The following is a 23,364-nucleotide window of genomic DNA, read 5'->3' on the forward strand; positions in this document are numbered from 1 at the left end:
ACTCAGCAGTGGTAACTTTATTTTTATAGACTTCTATCTCATAGAAAAAATTTTTAATCCCTCTGTTATCTGTGATTGAAAGAATAAAAATGATTTCTTCAATGAATCTCAACAAATGGTAACAACCACAAGTGCAGAATAAGTCATAGGCATAGCTTTAAACATTTTCTTAGTTGGAGCAGAACAGTAAACCTGACTGTCCCAGGGCTGTATCTCATCAGAACATTTTGTAGTTCTTGCTCTGTCACCAACATCAGATAGAAGCACTATTTCCCATGCATTAATTATGTAACCCAGCATTTCCTCAACGTGATTGTGCATTGCAGTCCCATAGAGAGCTTGTTAGAAATACAGGTATCAATTCTCATTATTCACAGATCCTGTGTTTGCAAATTTGCTTACTTGCTAAGATTTATTTGTAATCCCCAAATCAATAATTTTGGTACTTTTATGGTCACTTGGGAACAAGTACAGAGAATGAAAAAGTTTGAGTTGCCCAACGTGCATGTTCTCAGCTGAAGTCTAACAAGGCCGGCCTCTAACTTCCAGTTTCGGCTCTTGTGCTATAAACAAGTATCCTTTCCACAGTCTACTTAGTGCCATGTTTTTTGCATTTTTGTGCTTTCTCTTGGTGATTTTGCTGTTTAAAATGGCCCTCAAGCATAGTGCTGAAGGGCTGTCTAGTGTTTCTAAGCACAAGAAGGCTGGAAGGTGCCTTACAGAGAGAAAAATGTGTGCTAGTTGAGTTTTGTTCAGACACGACTTACAGTGGTATTGGTCATGAGTTCGATGTTGATAAATTAACAATCTTGTACCTTCAAAAAGGAAGGAAGAGAAAATATGCCAATCTGGGTATGAGGCTGCTCCAGAAAGTGCTCAAGTAACATCTACAGTGCATGACAAATCTATGGAAAAGGTGCAAGGGTGGCTAAATTGGTGTATGCATAAGATGATGACAGATTTAAAAAAAAAAAAAAGAGAGAGAGAGTACAGTGGACAGTATTATTGTGAGGCTGAGAGCCAAAGAAATTTATGGTCATGTTATTCCGGGTCAAGAAAGTGTTAAACCCTTTTTGGCTAAAAGCTGGTTGACTCACACTTTTCAAAAGGCAATAAGGGGTCAGACATGGTGGCTCATGCCTGTGATCCCAGCACTCTGCGAGGCTGAGACAGGAGCATCACTTCAGGCCAGGAGTTTGAAGCTGCAGTGAGCTACGATCACACTACTACACTCCAGCCTGGGCCTGGGCAACAGAGCGAGACCTCATCTCTTAAAAATAAATAAATAAATAAAAAGGCAATAAGACATGAAAAAAATGTTAAACTTATAGGTGAGACATGTTCTGCAGATCAGGAAGCTGTGAAACAATTTTTAAGTGTCAGATGGGAAAAGGGTTACATGGAAGGGTAAATTTTCAACACTCATGAGACTGGCTTGTTTCATGAGGAAGTTGGCAAATGAACCTATAGAATGCAAACGGCATTTTGGTTGACAAAAATGCTGTGACCAGACCAGTAACCTAACTTTGTATTTCCCCTTATAGCAATAGTTTGATATTCACTAATTTAGTGTTTGCTGTGACTTTGTAGAACATAACTACCATAAACCATTCACCACATCTGGTTTACCCTCACGGATTTTGAAACATGAGGTGGGTCCAGACATCTGTATTTTTATCATCCCCTTTATTTGATACAATCTAGTATTTGAGAATCATTTTTATATACTATACTAGTTTTCACATATTTTCAAAAACCTGTCATATTGTCCACAGGTGGTATTACTTTTTTTTCCTGAGTTAATAAGACTGATGGTGAACTGCTTGGTCAGACTTACACAGGGATTGCTTTTACCTCCTGTAATTGGCTAGAAAGGAAGTAGGCTGGGTGACTTCTTTTTAACACGGGTTGATTCCTAAGAGAAATCACATCCACTTGTTGAAATATCCTACATTCATCCATCCGTCTTTTCACCCATCAAATTTAAGTTCCATATGGGCAGCAATCATGAATATTGGGTTCACCAGAATAAACCTAATACCTAGTCAGTGATTTTCCCATAGTAGTCACTCTGCCCTGTACAAGCCAGGCACTGCGATGGAAATGGAATTCTTCCTGTAAATCAGGAGTTCTCAAGCAAGGACAATTTTGCCTCCCAAAAGACATTTAATTATGTCTGGAGGCATTTTTTGTTGTTGCTACTGGCATCTAGTGGGTAGAGGCCAGGGATGCTGCCAAACATCCCACAATGCACAGGGCAGCACCCACCCCCTGTAAGAGAGAATTATCTGCCCCAAGATGTCAATAGTGCCCAGATTAATGGAAATGTGCTTAAATGGCTATAAGAATCACAGTAGTCACTTTCTCAGCATTGAATCCTGTGTTCCAGCTAGATTCTACGGGTACATATCACAGCAGTACTGAATCATATCTCTCCCACAGCCCGCCTACCATGCAGTAGCTATTGAGAAAGATTCCTGGGGAAAGCTTTCTCTCCTGTCTCACTGGTTTGTTGTTGCTCTCCTAAGCCACGAGTGCATGTATTTTTTTTTTTCCAAGCTTTTATACACACACACATCTTCACTATTTTCATTCTCCATGCCTAATTTCTTTGTTTTTCCTTCATGCAAAGTAGAGTCCAGCTTCCTAGGAAACAGGTGTACCCTGACCTCCTTCATGAAGTTTCTATAAATGGCTTGGGAAGAAATGCAACCAGGGACTCACAAACACACACAGTCTCCTCCTCCTTGTTCTTCCTCCTCTTCTCAGGGGAACCTGGACCTCTCTGAGCCCCCAACTCTGTGACTGCACATGAGGGATGCATCCTGCTCCCCAGTTACTTCAGCCATATGCTTAGTGGCGAGGAAAGGACATCAGCTTCCTAAAGATCAAATTTCCTGAACAGAAATATTTGTGGGCAGGAAAAAAAAAGGACATTTAATTCAGGTGCACCATTTAGTTTCCAGGAAGGTTTTGTTTCACAGAGAGAATAAGGACAAGGTGAATTCAGCCAAACGTTAGGAGGTTGTGAGTAAATCTATACTTTTTCCCCTTCTATTGTTATGGTTTCTGTCTATTTGAGGAAAAGAATATCTAAAATGAGATATTTTTTCCTTAAGGGTAGTTAATCAAGACTAAGCAAGTTTATCGACTTTATTGATTTACCGTGTATTTAATGAGCACTTACTGTGTATCATGCTCTGTGCTAGGCCTGGAAACACAAAAATGAAGAGGACGCAGTCCCTGCCCCAATAAGTGATACTTTAACATGCATTTTCTGTTAAAAAATACAGCCAGAGGCTGAGAGAAAATATTTGCAAAATTTATATGTGATAAAGGACTGTTATCCAAAATATACAAAGAATCTTTAAAACTCAACAAGAAAATGAACCCAATTTAAAAAATGGGCAAAAGACCTGAATAGACACCTCAAAAAATGACATACAGATGGCAAATAAACATATGAAAAAATGTTCTACACCATATCTCATTAGTGAATTTCAAATTAAAACAACAATGAGATACCGCTATACACCTATTAGAATGCCCAGCACCAAATGCTGGTGAGGATGTGGAGCAACAGGAACTCTCATTCATTGCTGGTGGGAATGCAAAATGGCACAGGTACTTTAGAAGATAGCTTGGCAGTTTCTTACTAACCATATTTTTACTATAATCGCAGCAATCACATTCCTTGGTTTTATTCAAATGAGATGAAAATGGATGTCCACACAAAAACCTGGTTAAACAGTGATACATCCAGACGATGGAAGATTAAGAACTAAAAAGAAATGAGTTCTCAAGACATGAAAAGACATGGAGGAAACTTTAATTCATATTACTAAGTGGAAGAAGCCAATCTGAAAAGGTTACATACTGTATGATTCCAACTATTAATATGTGACAGACTGGAAAAGGCAAAACTATGGAAACAGTAAAAAGACTCATGGTTGTCAGAGGTTAGTGGGAGGGAGGGATGGAGCACAAAGGATTTGGGGAGCAGTAAAACTATTCCGATACAAAAATGGTGGATTTGCATCATTATACATTTGTCAAAATTCATAGAGTGTACAACACCAAGAGTGAACCCTCATGTAAACTATGGATTTTGAGTGATAATGGTGTATCAGTGTAGGCTCAGCAATTGTAACAGATGTACCACTCTGGTGGGAGATATTGATAGTGGGGGAGGTTTTGTGTAGGGGTGGGGAGGGTAGAGGGTATATGAGAATATGGGAATTCTCTGTACTTTCCACTTCATTTTGCTGTGTACTCAAAACTGCTCTAAATATAGTTTTATTGTTTGTTTTTATTATAATACACCCAACTGCACATATATGTGCATGAGTCAGTACAGTGACCTATTTTAGATGGTGGTGATGAATTCCGCCCAGGGTACTGGCGAAACCAGAGAATGGAGTGGTCACTTAAGCAAGCCAGTGGGGGACAGTGATCATCAGGAAAGACCTCAGAGAGAAGGTGATGGCTGAGCTGAGTGTTGAAAGGTGAGGGCAGACTAGTCTGAAAGCCTGAAGAAATGTGTTTGTGTCTCGCACAGTGTGCAGTGTGAATTAGGACCTTTTCTGATAGAAGTGCTTTAAAAAACCCAGCTGACCTCTCTTAAACTATTAAACCATTTACCATATGGTAGAAGGGGCAAAGAGAAAAAAAATGAAAAATTTCCAAAAAAAAAAATTTATTAGATCACATGAATGAACAGACCTGGGCTCAGCTTGTTCCAGGGCTCAGAGAACAGTCCTACAACATGGTTCGGATATCTCCATTTCTCCTCAGTGCTGGTGGATTCTTCTGCTTTCTTTAAGCTGAGTGCAGCAATCCTAACACCTTCTTACTCTCAGTTCATATTAAATGGGGACAAAGTGAACAGACTGAAAGTGAAGGAAGAGACCATTTCCCCAGACTACTGATTAACCAGATAGACCCGGGGCGAGAACTTCAGATGAGCACTACTCATGAAGACGTGAAATAGTAACATGTGCTCAGAGCGTGTGGCCCAGGAATGGGTAGAGCATTTGTGCGATACAGAAGACTGGAGAGGAAGGGCAGAGACCACATCATGGAGAGCCCTGGGTGCCATTTGAAGAAATCAGGATTTTGTCTCTTAGACAACAGGGAGTCATTGAAAAAGTTTATGCAAGAGTGTGCAATCATCAAATTTTCATTTGATAGATCACTCTGACAGTGGGAAGGTGCTTTGTGACTTGGGCAAATAACTTGACCTCTCTGAGCTGCTTCAGTTTCTACATTTGTAGGATTGGACAATAGTGTCCATACCATAGGATTGTGGTGAAGACTGAATGAGCTAATATTTCTAAAATGCTTAGGACAGTGTTTGGCCCACAGTGAGAGTGAAATATTTTCCGATACTAATATTGCCATTATTGTTATTATTATTGCTGCTGCTGTTGTTATTGGAGGGCAAGAGTTTGAGATTGGAGACGTTGGAAGTGAGAAGCAAAACCATCTACACCCACACAGTTTACTGTCTTCATCAACATAACTTTACTGTTGCAAATTCTTGCCCTGGAAGGTAAAACTTGAAAATAACTTTATTTCTCACTCCAAGAACATCCTCAAAGAACCATCAATAAAAAGCATCATGATCTTTCAGGTCTTTCGAAAGAAAAAGAAAAAAAAAGAAAAAAAAAGCATCAAATGACAGTTTATACTCCAAGACTGTTTGAACCCTTTGTCTTGAAATCCTCACCTTGCTGTGTCCTCCAATCCTAAACTATTTTATCATGATCATTAGCCAAGATCCCACATTGTCAGATCCACTGTGAGCAGAATTCAAAACCTCATAAATAGCTTGACTTGGCCTTTCTCCCGCTGAAATGCTACCAGGACTCTGCAGATGAGGCTCTCCATTACTGCAGTGAGCAATAGACTCTGCTTTGTCCCATGACCAGATTGTTTTGGTGATATTTTCAGGAAGCCAGCATTCAAAAGCAGGCAGCTCAGAAACTGGCAACAGTCCAGGTGAGAGATGATGAGAGACGAACAGGGCTTGATGACAAGAGAGGAGCATTTGAATAGAAGCACTGTGAAGGAGACAGGAACATTCAAGGACGCCCTCTCAGTTTGTAGCTTCAGTACCTGGCTAGACTGTAGAAGAGTTTTTGAAAATAGAACCTGTAAAATTTACTCAGTGTAATTCAGTAAACACATTGACATGTCATTACTGGAACCAGCTTTATTGGACTTACTCTGATTTCTAACCATCCACAAGCCCTACCCACAAAGACCCCTTTAGAGATAGGGTGGCCAGGTTACAAGTAGTTTGGATTGGACTTTTCAGGTTCCATAAGAGGATGTCATTCTTATGCCTTCTCAGTTATAATTCTCTCCTTAATCAGAAACTTTGCCTGTTGATGCTGAATATACCTAAGGTGTATAGGTCTGTTTGTGGCCCCCTTGTTCTTTCTCTGTTCTTGCATGCAAGCCAATTTCTGAATTGCTAATGTCCATAAAACATAAATTCCCCTCTGAAAGCACTGATGTAGATTGTACTGAATATTTGGGGCAAAGATAAAGGTAGGGTGACCAACTCATCTTGATTTTAGTGCTCAAAGTCCAGTACCCTAGGAATCTCCACAGTCCTGAGCAAATTGAGATGGCTGGTCACCTAAGATAAAGGAGAAGGTTAAAATTACTTTAACATCTACCTTCACTGGGAAGTTTATAGCAATAGACACTTACATTAAGAAAAATGAAAGATCTCAAATAAACAATCTAACTTTACACCTCAAGGAACTAGAAAAAGAAAAACACATTAAGCCCCAAGTTAGCAAAGGAAGAAAATAACAAAGATTAGAGCAGCACAAAAATGAAATAGAGACTAGAAAAACAACAGAAAAGATCAGTGAGACTAAGAGTTGGGGTTTTTTTTTTTTTTTTTTTGAGACAGAGTCTTACTCTGTTGCCTGGGCTAGAGTGCCGTGGCGTCAGCCTTGCTCACAGCAACTTCAAACTCCTGGGCTCAAGCAATCCTCCTGCCTCAGCCTCTCAAGTAGCTGGGATTACAGGCATGCGCCACCATGCCCAGCTAATTTTTTCTATATATATTTTTAGAAGTCCATATAATTTCTTTCTATTTTTAGTAGAGACGGGGTCTGGCTCTTGCTCAGGCTGGTCTCGAACTCCTGAGCTCAAACCATCTGCCCACCTCAGCCTCCCAAAGTGCTAGGATTATAGGCGTGAGCCATCATGCCCAGCCAAGAGTTGGGTTTTTGAAAAGATAAACAACATTGCCAAAGTTTTAGCTAGACTAACCCAGAAAAAAAAAAAAAGAACTCAAGTAAGTAAAATTTTAAATGAAAGAGGAGACATTACAATTGATACTACAGAAATTGAAAAAATCATAAGAGACTGCTATAAATAATTATATGCCAATTAATTGGATAACCTAGAAAAAAAATGGACACATTTTTAAAAACATACAACCTACTAAGATTAAATTATGAATAAATAGAAAATCTGAACAGAACAATGATGAGTAAGGAGATTGAATCAGTAATCAAAAATCTCCCAAGAAAGAAAAGCCCAGGACCAGATAGCTTCACAGATAAATTTTACCAAATATTTAAAGAAGAATTAATACCAATCCTTCTCAAACCCTTTTGAAAGAATGAATAAAGGTAACACTTTCAAAACTCATTTTATGAGGACAGCATTACCCAGATACCAAAGCCAGACAAGGACACTATAAGAAAAGAAAACTGCAGGCCAATATCCCTGATGAACATAAATGTAAAAGTCCTCAAAAAAAAAAAAAAATACTGGCAAATTAAATTCAACAGCACATTAAAAGAATCATACACCATGATCAAGAGAGATTTATCACAGGAATACAAGGATGGTTCAACATATGCATGTCAATAAATGTGATATAGTACATTAACAGAATGAAGGATTAAAATCATATGATCATTTCAATAGATGCAGAAAAAGCATTTGAAAAAAATCAACATTGCTTTGTGATAAAAACTCTCAACAAACTAGGTAAAGAAGGAATGTACCTCAACATAATAAAGGCCATATATTACAAGCTCATAGCTAACATCACACTTAATTGTGAAAAGCTATATAAAAGCTTTTCTTATAAGATCAGGAACAAGACAAGGATTCCCATCTCACCACTTCTATTCAACATGCTACTGGAAGTCTTAGCTGGAGCAATTAGGCAAAAAAAAAAAAAAAAAAAAAAGAAAGAAAGAAAGGGAAAGCATCCAATTTAGAAAGAAAGAAAGAAAATTATCTCTGTTTGCAGATGACATGATCTTGTATATAGAAAACCCTGAAGACACCACCAAAAAGCTACTAGAATTAATAAACAAATTCAGTAAAGTTGTAGGATACAAAGCAACATACAAACATCAATTGCACTTATATACACTAACTACAAACTATTCAAGAAAAAAATTAAGAAAACAATCCCATTTACAATAGCATCAAAAAGAATAAAATACTTAGGAATAAATTTAACCAAAGAGATGAAAGACCTTTACAGTTAAAATTATAAAACATTGATGAAAAAATTGATGAAGGCAAATAAATGGAAGGATATCCTGTATTCATGGATTGGAAGAATTAATACTGTTAAAATGTCCACAGTATCCAAAGCAATCTACAGATTCAATGCAATCCCTATCAAAATTCCAACGATATTTTTCACAGAAACGGAAAAAACAATCCTAAAATTAATATGCAACCACAAAAGATCCTGAATAGCCAAAGCAATCTTGAGGAAGAAGAACAAAGCTGGGAGGCATCACACGACCTCATTTCAAAGTTTATTACAAAGCTATAATGATCAAAACAGTATGGTCTTGGCATAAAAAGACACACATACAATGGAACAGAATAGAGAACCCAGAAATAAATCCATGCATATACAATCAACGAATCTTTGCCAAAGGCACCAAGAATACATAATGGGGAAACAACAGTCTCTTCAATAAATGATACTGGGAAAACTAGATAACCAAATGCAGAAAAATGAAATTAGACCCTTATACCATACACAAAAATCAACTTAAAATGGATGAAAAACTTAAGCATAAGACCTGAAACCATGTAAGTCCTAGAAGAAAACATAGGGGGAAAGCTCTTTGACAGTGGTCTTGGCAATGATTTTATGACTATTACCCCAAAAACATGGGCAACAAAAGCAAAAACAAACACCTGGGACTACATCAAACTAAGAAGTTTCTGCACAGCAAAAGAAACAATCAACAAAATAAAAATGTAACCTGCAGAATGGGTGAAAATATTTGAAACCGTATTTCTTTCAGATAGGGGCTAATATCCAAAATATGTAAGTAATTCATATGACTCAATAGCACAAAATACCAAAAACCCAATGAAAAATGGGCAAAGGATCTGAACAGACATTCTTCAAAATAAGACACACAAATAGCCAACAGATAGATTAAAAAGTGTTCAACATCACCAATAATCAGGACAACGCAAATCAAAACCACAGTGAGAAATCACTTCTCACTTGCTAGAATGGCCAGTATTGAATTATAACAAATGTTGGCAAGGGTGTGGAGAAAAGGGAATGCTTGTACACCATTGGTGGGATTATAAATTGGTACAGCCATTATAGAAAATAGTATGGAGGTTCTTCAAATTACTAAAACTACCTACCAAACACTACCAAAGGATGCAGCAATCCTACTTCTGAATATATATCCAAAGTAAATGAATCAGTATGTCAAAAAGATATGCACTCCTATGTTCATTGCCACATTACTTACAATTGCTAAGATGTGTTGACAACTTCAGTGTCTGTTGATGGATGAATGGATAAAGCAAATGTGACACACAAGTATGCACACATGCAAACACACACACACAATGTAATATCATTCAGCCATGAAAAAGGAAATCCTTCCATTTATGACAACATGATGAAGCTAGAGGGAATTATATTAAGTGAAATAAGCCAAACACAAATGCACGATCTCACTTATATGTGGACTCTAAAGAAGTCAAACTCATAGAAACAGAGTAGAAAATTTGTCGCCAGGGGCTGCCTTGTCGGGGAAATGGGGGAGGAGGATTTGGGTCAAAGGATACAAACTTTCAGCTATAAGATGAATAACTTCTGGGGATCTAATGTACAGCATGGTGACTATAGTTAATAATATTGTATTGTACACTCAAAATTTGCTGAGAATAGATCTTAAGTATTCTCATCACAAAATAAGTACATGAAGTGATGGATATGTTAATTAGCTTGATTGGGGTAATCACAGTATGTGTGTATATATATCTCAAAACATCATGTACACCTTAACTATACACTTTTGTCAATTATATCTCAATAATCCTGGTGGGGGGAAATCTTCCCTCTTTCCCTCAAATTCTCCTCCATAAACTGTGGGCTTACCTGCCTCTGCCTCCAACAGAGCCCTTGCTGGTCTTTCCAGCTGGTACCTCCTCCCCTCACATTCCTTTGCAAAATCAGTTTCTATAATTCCCTCAGCAACACAAAAGCCAAGCCACCAAGGTTCGCCTGACAAAGACCACCTATGGCTCCTCGTGTTTCTGGGGCCACCTTTCTTTGCACACAGCGAGTGTGCGCGTGTGTGTGTGTGTGTGTGTGTGTGTGTGTTAGAGAAGCCACGGTCTACAATGGGAAATTGGGAGTTGACACTTGCCATATATTTTATGCCAAAACGTTTCCCTCTCAAACCTCTCAGGCTTTCAACAAGCATTAAGACTGACAGGACTTTTTGAAGCTTCCCCCGATGGCTTCTAGGCCCCTCCTTCTGCTTTTCCTTCTACCTTTGAGCCTCTCCTCTCCCACCTGCTCCCATTGAATCGGTGCTCACTGCTCTCCTGCTTTCCCTGCTCTCTCTCCACACACTCTTTGCGAGTGATTTCAGTAGTACTTGCGGATTAATTCTTTTTGTTTCTAACCTTTCTATTTCTCAGTAAATTTGCTGTTTTAAAGAAGATGTGCTGCACTCACAGCAGGGCAGAGCCCGGGGAAGCAGATGGGTAGTTAAAACAGTAAAATGGAGATGAACAGATCAGAAAAAAAATTTCTTTTTTTAAAAAAACCATGCCATTTGTTATAGATTCATGCCTTTCTGTGACTCTTATGTAAATTGAGCCAACAGTAGCATCCAAGCCAAGGTTGTTGGGACACACATAGAAGTAATACACACAAAATACTTAAAATATGCACAAAGTAAATGCTCAACAAATGCCAGCTGTTGTCATTATTAGCTCAGTGGGCTTCAAGGAACATATTTAAGGGGACATTCTGCTTTGAGTGAAAGTACAGGGAACACTTCTCAAAGAGAAAACGCTCCCTTGCATCAAGTCAAATAAAGGAATTCTTACTGGGCCAGGGAGTTTACTAACGAGTTTAATGACAAAGAAAGTAAATTATTAATACCCAGTAACATTTAAGCCAGTGATTAGTGGTATCCATATTTTGCATAAGTTTTAAAACATTGGTTTCTGTTTCTTAGGTAATCTTAAGGGTCGTTGAGTCTTCACAGGAAATGCACAAAACTCTCTAAACAAGATCCTCTTCCTGCACCAATATTGCTCATCTAAGTTACTCCCACGATGGGATGTTGGGATGGTTGCTACCGGAGAGTGTGAATCCTTTCAAGTCTTCCTGCTAAAGGGGAACATCTGTTTCACATTCGCATGCAGCTCAAGGAACCAGACCATCCTCACCTAACCAGCAATTAAATTAACATTTATCTGGTTGGGCTGGGCGCTGCGGCTCATGCCTGTAATCCTAGCACTCTGGGAGGCTGATGTGGGAGGATCGCTTGAGCTCAGGACTTGGAGACCAGCCTGAGCAAGAGGGAGACCCCGTCTCCACTAAAAATAGAAAAATTAGCCGGGTGTGTTGGCGCGGCCTGTAGTCCCAGCTACTCAGCAGGCTGAGGCAGGAAGATTGCTGGAGCCCAGGAGTTTGAGGTTGTTGTGAGTTAGGCTGATGCCACTGCACTCTACCCAGGGCGATAGAGACTCTGTCAAATAAATAAATAAATAAATTTATCTGGTATTAGAAAACAAAATTCCACATATACATTCCAAGAAGCTAGAGGCAAAACAGCTGTTAATCTATGTATCCTGGGATCCTGAAGTCAGACTGGCTACTGCTGCAAAAGGTTCTCTTCACCCAGGCCAGGGTATACAACAGGGATATCTTACAGGGATACTCGGAGACACACATTGTTAAGCACTAAAGGTTAAATCCAAAACATACCTGTGAGTAAAAGATGAGTGGAGCAAAAGCATGGCTCCTTTCTCTCTGAAATAAAGGCTGGGGATAGGAGAGTAAGACTCTCTAAGGCAAACCATATGTGGGAAAGGCTCCAAATAAATATTTGGCAAGCAACAATTTTTTGGAGGTGGAAGGAATTGCTCTAAAGATATCAAGGTGTGATTTCAGTGAAATTCTGAATGCTCCTTTCTGTTCAATACCTTTTCTTTCATAACTGAGATCACATTATACGTAGTCTTGTTTCTCAACATAGTCTCCTAAGTAATGAGGATATTTTAAAAACAAAATGCCAAAACTGTCAATTTGGAATATAAAAATTAAAAATTTGAATTATTTATTGAATTACAATTTTTGATATTAGCTATTTCTATTTTTTTTTTTTTTTTGAGACAGAGTCTTGCTCTGTCGGCCGGGCTACAGTGCCGTGGCGTCAGCCTAGCTCACAGCAACCTCAAACTCCTGGGCTCAAGTAATCCTCCTGCCTCAGCCTCCCAAGTAGTGGGACTACAGGCGTGCACAACCACACCTGGCAAATTTTTTCTATTTTCAGTAGAGACCAGTCTTGCTCTTGTTCACGCTGGTCTCCAACTCCTAACCTCAAGTGATCCTCCCTCCTTGGCCTCCCTGAGGGCTAGGATTACAAGCATGAGCCACTGCGCCTGGTTTCCTTCCATTGTTTTTATTTGGAAAATTTTGTCACATCCAGAGATAGTTATTAATATGTTTTTCTAGCTAGCTTATTTTAATTTTTAATCCATCTGGATTTTTGTGTGTATTATGAAGTTATAGTCTAATATTCTCCAAAGGTTTACCCTTCCCTATGTTCCTAGATTCTTTTGTAATACTTGTTTATATTAACATCTATTTCTGGGCTACTACTGCATTAACCTGAGCTCAAATGTAAACTATATTTTCAACATTTTTTAGCTTTAAAATCTAGTGTTAATATTTCAAACTTCATTACTTTCCTCTTTCAAAATATTCCTAGCTACTTTTGCACATTTTTCTTGCAGATGAAATTTAGAATAACTTTATCAACTCTTTAAGAACATTATTGGACTTACATTCAATTAATGGACTAATTTGGGAAGGGACATGTTTAAAATATTTAATTTTATAAGCTAGTAACACAGTGTATTTTTCTATCTATATAAGTATTCTATTTTCTCCCTGTAGTTCCAATACACATATTCAGTTTGTCTATAAATTTGACAGAGCTTGATGCCATGATAAATGGTAACATATTACCATTATATCTTAAAACTATCTTTTTCACTTGAATATAGGAAAACTATTAACTTTTAGATGTCTGGAGGTATTTGCTAATTTCGTATTAATTTTAAGACTGGATTTATGGGCTTTCTACTTAGGCAACTGTATCATCTGCAATAATAACAACAATCTTTTTCAATAGTTTCAATTCATTTCTAGTTTGGGTCTTACTGCATCAAAAAGTTAAATCAATATTCTGATGACAAGCTTTGGAAACCGTGAAGCACATATTTAAAAATGAAATCTTTCACCAACAGGCTTATAAAAGATATGTAAAGCTCTCAAGCTTTAAAGAAAGATCTGCAATCTATCAATTTTGCCACTTTCTAGAATGTTTCACCTAAAACGGGGCTAAAGAGTATCCAGAAGGGTTTAACAGATCAAGTGTGACGACATTTGTAGCAGGCCCTTAATATTGGGGGAGGGAAGTCCCTCTCCCCATAGCTGTGCCTGTCACATTCAAACCACAGCAAGTGACAGATCCTATCAGTCTTTGCAGTCATTGAGTTACTAAATGGAAAACGGCTCTCCTCTCTCAGCAGACACAAGATGAAGTGTCTAATGTCCTAGAATGCGATATTGGCCATTCAGCTGCATCCTTTCAAAGTCCCTTGTGGAAATCTTTTTGCAGGATCTGTGTTAAATTTTCTGTTTTTGCCACAAGCTCTTCCCCTCCGACATTCCTGCCTTGAGAAATAATCTTATTTTTAATCACTATTGGCACACACTCATTCATTACAAAGTATGACATCAACTGCTACATTTAACATTTGAGTGCTGGTGGCTAACAAGGAGTAAGTCTGTACAGGCAAAGCACTGGTTTCTTAATGGCTGATTTTAATGGCAATATGACTGGTTCTAATTTCATTCGGTCACGCCCATATTCAAAAGAGTAAAACTTACCATGGACCACATTTACCATGAAATAGCATTGCATTTATTTTATATGAACAGTCCTGACTTACGACGGTTCAACAACATTTTTTGACTGTAAGATGATGTGAAAGCAGTATGCATTTAGTAGGAACCATACTTCAGGTACCCATACAACCATTCCGTTTTCACTTTCAGGTCAATAAATTACATGAGATATTCAACACCTTATTATAAAACAGGCTTTGTGTTAGGTGATTTGGCCCAAATGTAGGTTAACGTAAGCATTCTGAGCATGATACAGGCTATGCTAAGGTATGACGTTTGGTGCATTAAGTGTGTTAAATCCATTTTGGGGATGTAATTGCATCATAAGTCATCATGAGTTGAGGAGCATCTGTATTTCACATGAGAAATGATTTTTATTTTTGTAAATAATCACAAAAGTCCAGTTTAATTGACCCTACAGAAACTAAAACAGCTTCTTTCCACCCAAACTACAAGAGGAAATCTACTGAGGTGAATTGTCCTCGATGAATGAGACAAATACGTGTTTAGAAATATAATGCTCCACATTTTCAAGGCTGAGCAGCCATTTACTGTGCTCTGGGAAGAGCCTAGGTAATTGCCTGTAAAATAAGGAACCATCATTGTCGCACTCTCGTCCTTAATGAGAAATATGTAAATCTAGATGTAGTAGTCATTAACTAGAATCCTTCCATCAAAATTTCAATTTATGTATGTTTAAGAACTTCTCATTTGTGAATGAGATTTCTAAAGATTCCCTATAGAAGACCTTAAATGACAGTACAAAGAAATTAGTGTTTAATAACATATGAAGTAATTTAAATACTTTATTTCTCCCAAACAACTTGGGAGGTATCACTGGCTTCCTCTCCAATCATTTTGATTCTTTAAATTTCTTATTACAGTAGTCTAAATTTCATTTGCTTTAAGTTATGCTAAAAAGTTTAAGAATAAGATACTTTAAGTCCCAATGAATGAATCCTGCATAATCTCTGTGACAGGTATTAAGTACCAGGTAGTGTTTGAACACATTTCAACAAGTGCCATTCTAGAAAGATGAGATATCACAGCTACACAGAAGACGGTGGGTTCACAGTTTTAATGTGGGGCTTGGGGAAATGGACTCCAAAATCCTATTTTTATACCCATGGTAAAAAAAAGAAACAAAAAAATCCCTCAAAACCTCACAATTTAAATATAAATCAGATGCAGTCACACCATAATAAATGTGTTGAGATGAATAACTTTGTATATTTGTAATTTAAAAATTTTTAATTTCCAATTTTGCTAAATTCAAAAACACATACAACTTAAAGCACATAGGGCACTATGTTAACAACTGGTAATCCGAGTGAGGGTTATGTGGTGATCACTCTACTATTATTTTAACTTTCCCACAGATGTGCAAATTTTCAAAATAAAAAGTGGAAAAATTTCTGTAAGATATACACGTAAGGTATATGTCACTGAGTATCACTCGTTTTAGAGAAAAAAAAAATGTGCCCTTATCTTATAGGTAAAAACTGTTCTGTTAAAAGGAGCATGGGAGAAATGTTTGATACACATTAAAGGAAAAAACTGGTTTAGAGGCCAATAGAGACAGAACACATTCCATGTACCATCCTCATCAACATCATCCCTTGAGTTTTCAAAGCAAACATGTACTTCTTGGTCCAACACTGACTGCCATGCTGATCATGCAAAAACACAGCAATCCACTGACTCCCACATTTACAAATGATGGTAAAGGTTTAAAAACACACCTCTCAGTAAAATGAAAATGTTTTCTAACTTTGAGGAATCAAAATGCTTCTTCAGTTGAATGCCTTAAAACCATCTGATATTCTGAATTTCTCATGTGGCATTTAAGTTGCTATGTTTTAAAAATAAAGCATATGCTTTTGGTTCTTGTTTAAAGTCTAATGCTAAATAACAAAGCTTCACAGTTCCTGTTAGATCTTTGGTTGAACAGTATCAACTTAGCAAAATGACAAGAATTTTTTTTTCTTTTCAAATTTTCATTTACTTTGAGATATGAGATAGCACTATAGCAACCCCAAATCATCTAGCAAAAACCATATGCTGTGACTAATACCAACACTGAAGCAATCTGTCCCAAACCAAAGCCCCCTTCCCAGACCTTCTAATACACCATGGGGGGCAACAGCACACTTCTTTCCTTCTCATAGAAGGTTACGAGAAAAGAGGAAACTTACAACCAATGGGCAGATAACATGGAGACCCAAGGACAGGGGCCAGGGCCTTTCAAATGAAGGCACAGGTGACATTAGGATGTAATGACCTGGAAGGTTGGGCACAAGTGGGTCCAGTGAGCAACAGCACTCATTTCTGGGGATAGTGCCAAAACTGCTGGCTTTTCAAACTCATCATGGGCCTCAGAAATTATCAAAATAGATTCCTTCCCCCTTTCAACCACCCCCCAAATGTACTTCACCCTTTCTTAGTTCTCTGTGCTAATTACTGGCAATCAGGTCACATCAGAGAACGAGACAGTAATATAGGGTCCTGTGAAAGTAATTATTGCACAGTTTATAGCAGGGTCTGGGGAGACTGGGGGAAGAGTATAAAGACAAATCTTTGAAAAAATTGAATGTTACCCTTTGTAGAAACTAGAATTTAAAAAGCTATCCCTGTGAGCAATTTAATTCTCTATAAAAAAAGATACCTTAACTTTTTAATAACATAAGATGATTCATAAAAATCAACTAAACTAGAAATTATCATTTTTTGGCTTTTGAAAAACACATGTGCAGTTACAAGCAAAAATAACACAAAAAGATTAATGTTAAATCAAACCCATTGTAAGCTCCCTGAGATGACATAGAGACACACTACACAGCACACTGTTACAGCAGAAAATAATTTACAAGGATCGTTTAAAGTAAAATCCAATTTCTATTTCAACAGCTCATATAACATACAAGATAAACCGTATCTTTATCATTGTTTGTTGCTATAAATTTATTCGTACCAGGAAAATGGTCATATTTAAAATTCCCAAAATAATTTTGGCACAGGTCAAATCTTCTCATTTTGTTAAGTCCCTGAGCTCCTTTAACAGGCTGATTTTTTGCACTGGCCTCTTTCTTTCCCTCTCCAGAATGCTTTGCTCCCGGCCCTGGCCTCACAGCTACCATCTGTCCTTCACATTAACCCCAGGGCAACACTTAATGCTATAACCTTTCTGACCAATTGTGTCTGCAGAAACCAGGCGGGTTTTCTGATGTAAAGACTTAGAGCCCCTACCCCTAAGAGGATCCCATATAATTTTTCTGATGCCTATTGACAAGTAAGAGGAACCAGATAGGGTACATTTTGAGCCTCTCTCTTATGAACCCTAAAATTGCTCACAGCGGTCAGTGTTTTAATGTCTCCAAAGCTTTATGCCTCAGATGTTCATCCAGACACTGGATGGCAAAGTGGTCGACGTCCATGTCAAACTTATTGGCAAACAAGTGGTGTGTGCGCAGCATCCAGTTCAAGTCTCCGGCTCCAAAAATGCACACCGAGCGCACGTGGATGCCATTGCAGGGTGGGTAGGGAGCACCCTTAGAAACGTCACCCTCATAGTACTGCCACTTGACAAACCTGGCAACCGACTGCATGTCAGACAAGTCGTACTTATGGCTCAAGGAGAGTGAGCCCGGGACTTCAGGGATCCTTTGGATAGTGGCCCAGAGATACTCATCTGGGCTGTATGTGTCCTGCGCCCACTCCATAAACTTTTGGATTTTTTCATCCTCTAGCACATACCCCACATACTCCCTGCTGACCACAAAATAGGCACTGCCTGAAAAAAGAGGTGTTTCCAGTGGAGGACGCACTTTGACAGTCCCGGTGTTGACCAGCTTTCCATTAACAACCACATGCTGCTTTTTCCACCTTTCTTCTTTATGGAAGGGCATCTTCTCGGTTTCAAGGCTGTTTTCACCCATGAAGGACTTGAGCTTCCTGACAATTTCTAGGTTGGTTTTAATAGGAAAATCCATACCGCAAAGATTTATTAAGTACTTCCAGCGTGCACTCATTCTGTAGAGGTCCCCCATGCAGTTGAGGTCGGCCTGAACCCGACTCCACGATGCATAAACCACACTCTCCAACTGACTGGCCACAAAGACGTTCCTGAAACAGGACGCAATGCCCGTCACTGCAGCTAAGAAGGACTCTTCTGATTTTCTGTCCACGTGAATGCAATAGAAATTCTGAGGCATATAGATGGCCCTCAGCAGCCTGTCCAGCATTTCAATTTTGTGATGAACCACTATAGAATATGCTATTGGAAACTCTGCTTCTTCTTTACTAAGGGGTTCCATGATATATTTGCGCCTCTTGATGAAAGACGTACAGTCCCTGGTCATGTTTATGTAGTCGTGAGGTGTCCACCGAGAGCGCTTTCTGAACTTTACTGTGAGTATCTCAAGCTTTACCTTTTGGATTTCATCTACATCACCCTGTAAAACTTTGGTGCAATTAATGTTACTGCTAGGATTCTCTCCGACCAGCTGCAAATGCCTGATGCTTACAAATTCGGGCTTTTGATGAATCCTTACAACAGAGAAGGTGACTAGGGAAAAAACAAGAACCATAAACCAGAATTTAGTGGGATAAGGAAAAAGTCTTCTCCACAGCAACTTTTTCAGCATTTCCAACAACAATCAGAGACTTTGCTTTGTTAAGGGAAGTCTTCCAGGCTTCCAGGACCAATGATTTTCCCTCCGCCTTGGCCTCGACGGTTGTCAGTTTGCATTTATCAGAAGTGCAAAGGCATCTTGGAATGAAGAACAGCACTGAAAGAAAAATAGAAACGATTTATATATAAAAATGGAGTCTTCTCAGGCTCAAAAACTGTCCTCTTTGCTATGAGGCTAGATGTTTAAAACAAAGACAAAGTGGGTCAGTCAGAGAAAAAGGGGTAGTATTATAGGAAACCCCCAGTCTCTAGTATTGATGCCACAGATTGAAAAAGAAAGAAAAGCCAAAAACAAAAAAGAAAACCACCAAAGCCTAGTACAAGGAAGTACCAGAATATCCTACAATAAATATTTTACCTAATATACTACAATAGACATTTTACCTGCCAGGTAAGTTGAAGTGCAAAAACACTATTGAAGATCCAGGCTATAATTACTGAACTGTCCATAGTTGGTGAGTTTTTGATACTGTGCCACTTGTAAGAATTAGCAACTCTTTTCTTGAAATTGTTTCTAATTTAAGTTCCTCCTGACATCTCTTAATGTCCATGGGCTGGTGTCAGCAGCCCTGAAGATTTGAAGAGATCAGATCCATTCTGCTTTTTGCTGATTTAGGATTTGGGGCACACTTAGGGAGAAGTTCAGAAATGGTTGTGACTTCTAAGAATCTTTCAAGGAAGCGCAAATCAACTGAATTTTCCAACTGGATTGAAAGAGCTCAGCTGACACTGGATCCAATTTGGGACTGTGTTGGGCTGACCTCACATTGAGCTCACTTCTATGCCAGACAATACAGAAGACAAAACGTTCCAATCGAAAATAGATACGCAGCCTTAGATTTTCTGCATTAGTTATAACAGATTACAATAATTACACCTTTTGTTTGACCTTCAAATTTCAGAAACCCAACCCAATTTCACTATATAAAATGCTTACAAACATTTAAACATTGTTTTGTTTTCAAAAATCAATTTTATAACTTGGTAATTGGTTCTAAAATTAATAAGTTGCTATTGCTCTATAAGAGAAAGTCAAATATCATCAACTGTCTCCGTAACAGATTTATAAAGATTTTAAAATAGTTTTTAACATCAGAATTAACACTCAAACTTTTAAATATTTCATTAGGAAATAGATTATGAGTATTAATAATACAAATAAAAATAATTGAACATTATTAGTATAGAATAATCTTAAGAAATGTATTTAGGCTGGGTGAGGTGGCTCACACCTGTAATCCTAGCACTCTGGGAGGCCGAGGGAGGAGGATTGCTTGAAGTCAGGAGTTCAAGACCAGCCTGAGCAAGAGTGAGACCCTGTCTCTACTAAAAATAGAAAGAAATTATAAGGACAGCTAAAAATATATATAGAAAAATTAGCCGGGCATGGTGGCACATGCCTGTAGTCCCAGATACTCAGGAGATTGAGGCAGGAGAATTGCCTGAGCCCAGGAGTTTGAGGTTGTTGTGAGCTAGGCTGACTCCAGGGCACTCTAGCCGGGGCAACAGAATGAGACTGTCTCAAAAGAAAAAGAAAGAAAAGAAAAGTATTTAGGCTGGATGAGGTGGCTCACGCCTATAATCCTAGCACCCTGGAGGCTGAGGCAGGAGGACTGCTTGAGCTCAGGAGTTTGAGACTAGCCTGAGCAAGAGTGAGACCCGGTCTCTACCAAAAAGAAAAAAAAAAACCAAAAAACCAGCTGGGCATGGTGGCACATGCCTGTGGTCCCAGCCACCCGGGAAGATGAGTCAGAAGGATCACGTGAGCCCAGGAGATTGAGGCTGCAGTGAGCTACAATGACACCACTACACTCTACCCAGGGCAGCAGAGTGAGACTCTGTCTCAACAACAACAAAAAAATAAAAAAGAAAGAAAAGTATTTAGACTTTTTACCATTTAGAATTAAGGAAAGTCCGGGTCATTTAGTACTCGGATTCCAGGTGACATCCTGTGCCCATGCAGAGTATTCCTCATGCTGTCAGGTGTCTTGTATGTGCCAGGCATCCAGCAATGGTGATATGTTTCATGAGGTGTTTTAAAAAACCTGTGAAATGAAAAGGAAAATGTGTGAAGGAATATATACACACATGTAGTATACAAACACTCAGAAATCATGCTGGCGAACTAATTCTACATATTTACTATTTTTCCTCAAAATTATGGCTGGTTGATTTCTTTCCTTTAAAATTGTCTTCTCTCCAGTCCTATTTATTTTTCTAACTCTATGTGGATTGCTAAAGGCTTGAAAAAATCCTGAGATTAGGGTAAGCTCTTTGAAAGAAAACTCTAGTAGCACTTCCTACAGTGTGTACCAAAGAACAGTTTAATGGTCCAACATGATTGGAAAATCCAACATAACCTAACCTCACTGCGAAGATTCCCAATGCTCATGCTCACTGATATACTATCCTACAAGTGAATTAGTTGCTCTCTTCATTTCCAAATATCCTGACCACCACCCAACTCCAGCCCTCTATTAGAAAACAAACATGCGGAAATTCTGTTACAAGACGTAAGAATTTGAACAACTAAACATTAAAGTACTAAACAAAAATATGCTCTTAAGCAATTCCTGCCCCTTATTGGTTCAATGCATTTAAGGAAATCTCTTTCCAATCATTAGTAGACCACTATGCCAACTGAGCAGAGACTTGAGTGGGTCTTACACAACAAAGAATATAAACTTTGGAAAACTGGTCTGGGAAAGCCACTGAACAACAAATAGCAAAACAACAACCCCTGAGCAGGGTAGGTAGGTATGGAGGTCTAATTTCCAGAGCTCACATATTATATGATAAAATGCCCAGTTTCAATTAAAAAATTACAAGACATGTAAAGAAACACAAAAGTCTGGCCCATACACAGAAAAAAAAAAAAAAAAAAAAGCAGTCAATAAAAATGTCCCCAAGGAAGCCCAGGCATTGGACTTAACAAAGACTTGAAATCAGCTATTATTATTATAGTATGTTTAAAGAACTAAAGAACTAAAAAAAGTATGAGAATGATGATATCTAACCGAATTGAGAATTTCAATAAAGAAACAGAAATTATTTAAAAAAAAAAACCCAATAGACATCTGGAATTTGAAAAGTACAGTAACTGAACGGAAAAACTGACTAGAGGGGTCCAACAGCAGGTTTGAACTGAAAGATGAAAGAATCAGTGACAGTGAAGACAGGTCAACTGACAGTCGAGGAACAAAAACAAAAAAGAATTAAAAAGCTAAACAAAGCCTCAGAGACCTGTGCGACACCATCAGGCATATCAACAAATGTATGACAGAAATCCCAGAAGGAAAGCAGAGATAGAAAGAGGGGGGCAAAGAGTATCTGCATAATTGCTGAAAAATTCCCAAATTTGATTTTAAAAAATTAATCTGCACATCCAAGAGGCTAAAAGAGGTCCAAGTATGCAAAATGGTATACCCACTCTGGCAGACAGCTAGGTAGTTTCTTACAAAGCTAAAAAAGTAGGCTAACCATTCAACCCAATAATCATGTCATGTCCCCAGATATTTACCCAAATGAGTTGAAATGTATGTCCACACAAAAACCTGCAGATGAATGTTTATAGCAGCTTCACTCATAATTGCCAAAATTTTGAAATAACCGAGATGTCCTTCAATAGGTGACTGGATAAACAAACTGTGGTACATCCATACAATGGAATATTATTCAGTGATAAAAGAAGCTATCAAACCACAAAAAGACACAGAGGAACTTTAAGTGCATGTTACTAAGTAAAAGAAGCCAGTTGGCAAAGATTACAAACTGCATGATTTCAATTACATGACATTCTAGAAAAAGCAAAATTATAGAGACTGTAAAACTATCAGTGTTTAACAGGGGATTGGGTGAAGGAAGAATGAAATGAATACGTAGAGCACAGGGAATTTTTTAAGACAGTGAAACTAGTTTGCATGTTACTGTAAAGGTCGTTAAATTACATGCATTTGCAAAATGCATAGAATGTACAACAAAAAGAGTGAACCTTCAATAATAATAATATATCAATAATTAATTAACAATGGTGGCCAGGCACGGTGGCTCATGCCTGTAAGCCTAGCATTCCGGGAGGCCAAGGCAGGAGGATCGCTAGTGCTCTGGAGTTCGAGACCAGCGTGAGCAAGAGCAAGACCCTGTCTCTACTAAAAACAGAAAACATTAGCCAGATGTGGTGGTGCACGCCTGTAGTCCC

General features: G+C 38.3%; 1 protein-coding gene across 1 annotated transcript; it reads right to left on the reverse strand.

Moving 5' to 3' along the window:
• Positions 1–6,613: 6,613 nt before the first annotated feature.
• GCNT1 (glucosaminyl (N-acetyl) transferase 1) lies at positions 6,614–19,119 on the reverse strand. Its single transcript, XM_069474104.1, has 2 exons — positions 17,828–19,119; positions 6,614–6,646 (listed from the first exon to the last, which is right to left on the reverse strand). Exon 1 carries the CDS (start codon positions 19,117–19,119, stop codon positions 17,833–17,835), a length of 1,287 nt encoding a protein of 428 aa, XP_069330205.1. The 3' UTR covers positions 6,614–6,646; positions 17,828–17,832.
• Positions 19,120–23,364: the final 4,245 nt, after the last annotated feature.

The sequence above is a fragment of the Eulemur rufifrons genome, chromosome 7, assembly GCF_041146395.1.
Source record: "Eulemur rufifrons isolate Redbay chromosome 7, OSU_ERuf_1, whole genome shotgun sequence".
Lineage (NCBI taxonomy): Eukaryota > Metazoa > Chordata > Mammalia > Primates > Lemuridae > Eulemur > Eulemur rufifrons.